This window comes from Neolamprologus multifasciatus, chromosome 11 (genome assembly GCF_963576455.1).
Source record: "Neolamprologus multifasciatus chromosome 11, fNeoMul1.2, whole genome shotgun sequence".
Taxonomy (NCBI): Eukaryota; Metazoa; Chordata; class Actinopteri; order Cichliformes; family Cichlidae; genus Neolamprologus; species Neolamprologus multifasciatus.
This window is the reverse complement of record NC_140449.1, coordinates 20876208-20884936: the sequence shown is the minus strand read 5'-3', so window position 1 is coordinate 20884936 and position 8729 is coordinate 20876208. Positions and strand designations below refer to the sequence as shown.

General features: G+C 39.6%; 1 protein-coding gene across 1 annotated transcript; it reads right to left on the bottom strand.

The window, feature by feature from the left end:
• Positions 1-104: 104 nt before the first annotated feature.
• Positions 105-7912, bottom strand: gba1 (glucosylceramidase beta 1). Its single transcript, XM_085176619.1, has 12 exons — positions 7753-7912; positions 7537-7614; positions 7251-7442; positions 7017-7163; positions 5334-5467; positions 5087-5259; positions 4898-4987; positions 4642-4789; positions 2810-3034; positions 2212-2375; positions 2007-2123; positions 105-1922 (listed from the first exon to the last, which is right to left on the bottom strand). The coding sequence occupies exons 2-12, from the start codon at positions 7607-7609 to the stop codon at positions 1817-1819; spliced, it is 1569 nt and encodes a 522-aa protein (XP_085032745.1). The 5' UTR covers positions 7610-7614; positions 7753-7912; the 3' UTR covers positions 105-1816.
• Between the last annotated feature and the right edge of the window lie 817 nt (positions 7913-8729).

The following is an 8729-nucleotide window of genomic DNA, read 5'->3' as shown; positions in this document are numbered from 1 at the left end:
CATTTCCCTCTGTTCATCTCCGTTGCAGTCATAATCATCTCTGTCTGAGTTTTTGTATTTTTACTTTTTATTATAATGCCTTTCTCCTCACCTGTGTACCAATGCAGACGTCTTAAGAGTCAGTTAAGTTCTGATTTATCTTTTTTTTTTTTTTATTGCCTAATAACAAACCAACCTAGATTGTTTATCAAGCCCATATCCTCTGTACCTCTTTGAACCCTCCAGGAAACTGCTTTCAAATCTTTTCTTTAAATATACTGTTGCAATAGACTATGGTGGAGAAATACCAGAGTTCTTCATGCTTTTCCCTCTTTATTCATCTTAAGATTACCTAAATCCTGCAACTGAGCCCTGTAAGCGTATGAAAAGACTGTAGGTGATTTTCTTTCACTCTACGCATGCACAGAGGCAACCCATAACAGCATGAACACCTTTATCCCTGAAATAAATGCTGTTTATGAAGGGTCTGTATAATGTTCTTTGTTGAGATTGTGTCAGGAAGATGTCGAGTGACTGTTGATATGTTAGTGTTTAATTGGATTGAACTGTAAAGGTGTTTATGTTTTTGTGTGCACACTCTGCAGTGTTTCAGGAGCACGACAGAGTCTTGTATAGGAATCATGTGGAGTTGCTGCTGTAAAATGGTCACAAACAGGTCGGACTAACTTCAGAGGAAAGTAAGGGATTCAAGACACCTTTCAGAACTCTTCTAAATCAGAAGAAAACAAAACAATTACCCATAGTACCAGCAAGGGAATAAAAATAAATCCTCAGAGCTTGGCCCCATATACAATGCTTCATATTTCAACATGCTCTTCCTGGTGTGTATAATATAAACAGCTGGCATCCCTCTGTCATTTTATTCCTGTTTACGACTGTCTTTTGTTTCACATTTTTATCACTTTTTGATGTAAATAATTTTAGTCCAACAACTTAAAATTTGCAAAGAAATAAACATGAGAATGGAGGCCCAAATGTGAAATACCTGGTAATGAAACTGTATATTATATATATGAAAAAAAAATGTCTATGATAAACTGTCTATGATGTATTAATAAACTGAAAAAAAAGTCATTGTTTCATTTTCATTGCTCACAATCCATGTAATAGTTGTTCCTCTTTGCCTTGAAAGATACTCTTCAAATTTCAAACATTTTGTTTTATTTAGCAAATATGATTAAAGAGCAACAACTTAAATTATTTACAGATTCAGTGCATTACATGATTTGATCAGAGCCATGTCAAGCATGTTATTAAAAGGAAATCAAGGCACCAGTGATTATGTACCACAGGCTAATGTATATATTCTTTTCAGGCATCATTTTTGACCCAAGACATTTGAAAGGGGAAATAATGTGTTGAATATCTGGTTTCCTGTGGTTATTTTAAATGAATACTGGAATTACTCAAGTTATGTTTAAAAAAAAAAAAATCACAGCAAAACAAAATAATATGTCTGTGTGATAATGAAATTGAAAACATACTTAAAACAGCTTTTGTTTTAGGGGTTTTTGGACCAAACATTTGTGGAGACTCCCAAAGCCACACTGAAATCTTTCTCAAGAACTAGGGGCTTATAAGGGCTTTTTTCCTGTTTGTATTCACACTGCCAAAAGGAATGCTGAAGTGATGCAATCGCCCTACATTTATGTCAGAGGTTCCTCTTGCTTGCTTGGTCCAGAGGTAGGAGCTAAACAAAAATTAAGGCCCTAAAATCAGGAGGTTTTATGATCATCCTGTGTGCAAATTCGCAGAGAAATGCTTTTAATGTGGTTCAGCTGAAACAAATATGCAGTCTGAGAAACTGCTTTAATGATCACTGCCTTTTCCAGGCGAGTGTGAGCAGAGAATGAGCTGGAGCAGTGGAGGGGATGTAACCCACAGGAGGGTCCCAGACTTCAAACAGGATGTCTGATGATGATCTAAAAAAGAAAAATAAAGCATAGAAACAGTTCAGTGTTTACCCATCATGTCACATTTCCTACAACAGATTAAATATGCCTTACCTGTTGAGTATGATGAGCACTAGTGAGCCATCAGGTCGGATGAAGGCAGAAAATTCCAGGTGTGTCTCTCCACTGGCAGACACCCCCACTTTCTGAGACCCCTCCCACAGAAACTTGCTGTGTAGAAAGATCATGTAAGAAGATCTCGGTGAAGTAATGGAACGGGTGAAATGTAGCATTCAGTGTGAGCAGAGATCCTGACTACCTGAAGTGGGCCATGCTGTAGAAAGACGGCTGCTTGTAGAAGACATCACGCGTCGCATCCACTATAACAGGGCTGTCCACTAAGTTTTTAACCCAGTTTGGTCCACCATTCGGGTCCAGCGCCAGGTTCCAATCAGTCCAGCCGACCACATAATGATTCAAGTCCTGCCGTGGAGAAAAACACCCACAGTTTACTATCTGCTACCTCCTCTGTGTTTTGTAGTAAGATGTGTAATTTAGTCAGCCTGCTGAACTAGCGTTTTGTTTAGCTATCGCAGGGATTGCACGTCTACATAAACAAATTCCTCTGGACTCTCAGAGCGTCTGCAGCCTGAATTCACCCATGCAAAAGAGAGAGAATGGAAGGAGTCCAATTTCCCTTGAAAGAGAGTGAAGAAAGTAGAAACTAAACACCAGTTCCAGCTTGCTTTGATGGCCTGCAGGCCTGCAGTCTCTCAAGTGTGTGCACAACCTGCACTACAGCACGAAGGGAGGTGACTCACCTTTCTGGAACAGCTCACAGCTTGTCAAATTCTCTTTTTGCAGTGGATCTGACTGAACAAGCACAAACTTCCACGCATCAGATAATATGATCTTACTTCTATAATGTCATGTGCATACTGTTCAGCTCTGTCCCAGCTTCCCAGCATCACTCCTTTGTTTGGTGGGTTCCAACCAGCGCAGGCCTCCGTGCCAAACAGGTAATACTCCGGGTAGAGGTCATGGGTGGTTCCCAGGCTGATGTCAGGTGGCACAACGCTGTCTAAGTACCAGTGGACTGCCACACCATGGATGTACCTTCCTGCATGAATATCACTTAAGACCTGGAGGGACAAGAGGGAAAAAATAATAACAATGAAAACAAGAAGCACTCAGAGAGCAGCTCAGTCGCTGGACAGTATTTACTATTAAGGGGATCCTTTTGCATTTTTACATATTCATTCTGTTTTCTTTATTATTTTGAAATGTAAGAAGTTTGTAGTGCAGTTAAAACCAATAGCTCATTTTAATATACTTCACATAATTTTGATTGTTTATTGTTTAGTACATTTGTTTAAATGTACACTAATAAATATCAAGTGAAAAAAAGTTTTGCTTTGTTTTTTAAAAAAATTACACTTATTCATAAAACATTGTAAATGTACTCAAATTGGTATTTATTTAAAAGCTATAAGCTTTTACTGTAATGTAAATAACAACGTCGTAATATATTAACATATTTAGAATCCCCACATATCCCTATATCCCTATAAGCGTATGTTGTCAGGTCAGGGGTCAAACGTGACGTGACATTTTAAATCCTTATATGGTACTTTCTGTGTGTTGACAATACACCATACTTGTAAGAATCATAGTTTCGAAGCATTAAGACTTCGATTTTATCAATAAATCATTCAATTTTATCAGAATTCATTCATAACTTTTCGAGCTACTGTGTTTACGGATGACACACACATGCAAACTTCATTGGCAGAGATAAGGAATAAAACTGTCCACGTGGTTAAAGTAATAGCGCCACAATTTTCCAGATCAGTCCTAGAAAAGTATACACAAAATACTGGATTTATTTCCTCCCAAAAGGTTTCAATAAAGTATTTAAATATATGTTTCCTCAGAGCCGCTGTAGACACTGAGTAAAGTAAATGTCCTTTTATGTGATTCCAATTCCAGTCACGACTCATTTTACCACTATAAACTCTTTGTTTTCTTAAAGTACTTCCCCTAGCTTCAATAGTCTAACTGGAAGCTAATTATAGCATAATGGGTAAATACTGATTTTAATAAGTAATTTGGTTAAATTAGAGTACAGGGCCACAGTTTTGCCTGTTGCTTGCATTTTTCTTTTGCAGATCCAACAACTTCCCTATTTTTTGGTGTAAATCAGTCTTTGGAGTTTGTAAGTGGCTAATTCATCCATATATACTTTAATATCCCTCCACAAGTCATGTTAATGGGAATTATGGTTGAAACAGTGATTAACAAGACCTTGAAAAGGAAAAATAATGCACTTCACTCAACATAATTGTGAAAGATGCCTTACAGTGTTAGTGGCTTTGACTTTATTTGTTGAACCACTGGAGAACATTTGCATTAATCTGCTTTTAGCCTGGTTTTATCTGATTCTTAACTGGTGTGAAATAGCAAGACAAGCGTCGTTCTTTGGGTTGATTTCTATCAACAGCTTATCAGATTGACATTTTTTCCTTTGCTGAACAGTTTGAACACCAAGTTTGTGAGACTTGAAGTCAAAAAAGTTCTTTATTCCCTCTTCCCCCTCTTGTATTTCACATTAGGCTTTCAAGTTATCTTGCTAAGATGTTTTGGATTCATTTATTCTCCTAAAACTGATTCATTTTTAATTTCTTATTTGCCTCAGGTAAAATAAAGTTTGCCATGACCTTTCCTGCTACCCTTCTGTTTACTGACTCACCACTTTGGCCCAGTGGGGCAGTAGAATGCGACTGTCATCCAGTATGAGGACGTGTGTGTGTGGGTATGATGAAGCATGCAGGGCAGGGCCCAGGTCCAGAGACACCCAGTCCCTCTGCTCCTCAGGAGTGAAGCCCAGGGCTTGAAAACTGCAGTGAGACAAAGATACTTGTCAGTCTGCTGCAAAATTTAGAATCCACAGCTTAATGCTTAACATTTTTTTATATGAAAAAAACTTTTAGTGCATCTGAGTAGACCTGTAGTTTGTCATCATTCCTGCAGAGGGCTCGTTTCCTGTCGTCAGTGCCCAGAAGGTCAAGTTATATTTAGCGTATTCCTCCAGGAACCTGACAGGAAATGATTAACGCACCAATCAGAATACATTTCTCTTGAATCACGCTCCTCCAATATCTGATATTAATCTGATTTTAAGCCACAGAAGTCACCTGACATAGTACTGAGCCCAGGTTTTATGCTCCTTGCCCCCTGGCTGGCCCTTCAGGGAGCCCTTTCCTGTGAGTGCTCCGTTCGTTTTCATCCAGGCGGGGGCACTCCAGGCACTGGCCAGCAGAGACAGAGGACGAGGAGACAAGGCCTGCGCACGCTGCAAGAGAGGGATCTGGAACACAAAGGAGGTAAGATGAGACATGGGCGACAACGGCCGTGTCAGCGTGTGAGACAAAAGACAGACACCTTCATGTTGATGTCTTCTGGGGCCAGAGTGAAATTGTGCAGATCATAGTCTCCAGGTGTGTCAGCATAGGTGTACAGACGTGTGGAGAAGTCACAGCTGGCCATGGGGACACGCACTACACTGTAGCCGATACCTGCCACAAAACACATCAACACAACCAAAGCTGGGGGATAAATCAGTATTATTATTCAACAATTATAGCATTTTATTCCACGGTGTAAAAACTCTTTAAAGAATATGTTTTAGAAGACTGGTGAACAAGCCATGCAATAGATTTCCAGAAATCTGAGGTATCAATAACAACGTCCAAGGAAGCTGTTCTGGCAGGATGCCCTTCATAGTAGCTGAGTCATGGCTGTAGTTGTAGTTTTTGGGCAAGAAAAGAACTCTGCAGGTGTGCTCAACTTTCACAGTCTTTCAACCTCCTCACCAGGAGAAGGCTCTTTCAGCGTTTTCTGCAGACCTACGCCATTGTACTCTCGTCCTAGTGAGCAGCCTCCACACAGAGAGGGGAATCCCAGACAGCCCACTTCCAATGGAGAAGAAAAAAAAACAAAAAACCCACGTACCACCCTTTTTGTCCATACATTTGCCAGGCAGCTGTTGGTGTTTACTGGTCGACCGCTTTCCCACAGTGCAGTCAGCTTCACTAAAATGATTTCCTCCTTTCAGTTAACCAGATAAACACATCTGGCCTCAGCTTAGGAGGGAAGCAGGACATCTGGGAAGTGGAAAATAATTGAACTAAGGCCATTTTGGGTTAAAATCGTTTTTCCTTCCCGAATGAAGGTAATTGTGTTGAATGACTGTTGGTTTTGATCTGCTTTTTTTCTTCCTTTTTGGCTGCTCTAAGACATCTACAAGTGTCAATAATTCTGTAATCATGGCACCATCTATTACTTGCCTCAGGCCAGTGATGTCAATGATCAGGGCTCGGCAGGATGTGCACCATTTTTTGTTCTTCATGTCCTCAGGTTTTATATTTCTAACCAAACTGTAACTGAATTAGATGAGACTCTACTTTAAAGAGGGCCCTAATACTAATTTCCAGCTCTATAGCTTTATACTTTGACTCTACTAGAACAGCTTTGCGTTACAGTACACCACACTTACATTTTACTGGGCCTGGGTGCAGTTTCATCCACTGTGAAACAAGCTTTTTTTTTTTTTTTAGCTCCCTTGTCAAATTCTTTAAAGACACTTTCTTCTGATTGGCTGCCCTTCATACACACCAGGTCTAAACAGCAGGTGAGTGGGTATGCTGTGCTAAGTACCCTTCAGATCACTGGGGACATGCTGTCTCACTGATGTCGTACTACCGTTGTAACAGTGTAACAGTAAATGTATAGAGAAAATAAAAAAGGAGACACAATTAGACACAAAACCCTTTTCTAGTTATTCTGCATATATTTGTTACATCTGTGTATATCATTGGGGAATAATTTTATTTTTTAATCACTCAGTCAATTATAACTGGTGCTGATACTGGGCTATGACATGTTTTGATGATCATCATGCTGCTGATGTTAGTTAAACAAGTGCCTTTTAATATCCCAAACTGTCTAACATCTCCTCGTTTCTGATACCCTTCTTATACCTATTAGTATTCTTTTACTGCCTGACTTTGTATCGCCCTTTCGTAGGCTGTAAGGCTATGTCTCCCCGGTACAGTGGCAGTGTACCTTCACTGGAGAAGTACTGCCTCAGCAGCTGTTCCTGTGCACCAGCAGAAAGAGAGAGTATATTGATGGCTGCTGCATCTGTCATCGCCCCTCCAAACCCCCTGATCTTCTGGTACTTCTGGTAGGGAACGATAGTCAACCTGAGCCCTGAAAGAAACACAAAAGCAGACAGAAATGCTCTGCACCTGCTCCAGCATCACTGATGGTATCTTAAAATGCCACTCCTCTACCCACTTTCTCCAGTGCTGTTAGCCTGAACTTCACCCTGACTGGCCTCCAGTCTGCTGCCCGCAATGCTACTCAGGTAGGACGAGAACTGGCCCAGTGAAGGTAGGCTGACAGATCCAATGCTGTCACAATATGTCGAATTACATTCACACACCACAGAGTCATGGCCAAAGTTTCTGGCAACACATTTATTGTAACCTGGGAGAAGAATAAATCTAGTTAACAATTATTCTTCTGCAGTAATAAAGGACACACAAGCTGTGTGTGTGTGACTGTGGGTTTTCCTGGTTACCTGCAGAGAGGATCACTTGTGCTGCCACGAAAAGAAGCGCCCAAAGGACAGATGACAGAGATGAAAGGACCATTTTATCTACAAACAGAGTAGTTTTAAACATAGAAGTGCGAGTTTTTATTTAGAAAAACACACGTATCAGACAGAGGTGCGTGCTTTTTACTAATTTCCTTGTCATACGGCGCACTTTGTAAACGTAGAAGAAGATGTGCTCACCTTAGACGCTCCTGTAGTATTCCTCATGTCCTACAGAGTTACTAGAAAGGTCAGTCCTCCTCACGTTTCTCCAATTTGATCAAATGTCATTCCAAACAACTTTCCCCACTTCCTCCCTATTAGCCAGTCATGTGACGTTACATATGATCACGTGAACAACTATGCAATATTCCGCATCGGCAGCCAGATGGTGCTGTACCTTCATTTTCCCCCCACTTTTTTTTAGATCAACTTTATTGCAACATAGAGAGCAAGAAGTGCAAAGGAAGAAAATACTAAGCCAATTACGTAACTGCACGATTGGGCAATAGAACAATATACGGAAAATTACAAAAATAAATATTTTAAATATTTTGTAAATATATTAATATATTATACTAACTAATACTATATAACTATATACTAACATCTTGTAAGGAATAAAAGCTATTTTATTTGAACGACTGTTTCTGATTTCTTCACTAATCAAATAGGCTTTACGCATAAACCGTAAAAGGAAGCCAGTGATGTTTGGTTACAGTTTTTAAAATTATAAATTAAAATTTGTAAAATTCAACCCCAGTGAATTATTTATCAACTAGTCATAAAGTCCTGATGACTGCCATTTATCAAATGTTCAGAGAGGCTGCTATATTCCCTTGTAGAATTTACCTCATTAAGTAAATCCCAGAGATATATAGGTGTAGACACTTAATGACTGAACTTACAATTTTTTATTTGCTAGCTGGTATTGGGGAATACACATTTTTTTCCCAGCATATGGTGATCAGCAACCTTTTTCTATGCCTGTGTGACTCCAGTAATCCACCTGGACTTTGGTCCTGGTTTTTGAAAGGTGTGTTTCTGACTGTACCTCATGTGAAACAAAAGTCCTGGGGGCCAAAATCACCCTGAGAAAGACTGGACTTTTAACTGCATCCAATTTTAAAGCTTTTCCTAACAATAACACCAAAGTAATTAAACTTAGATTTCTGTAA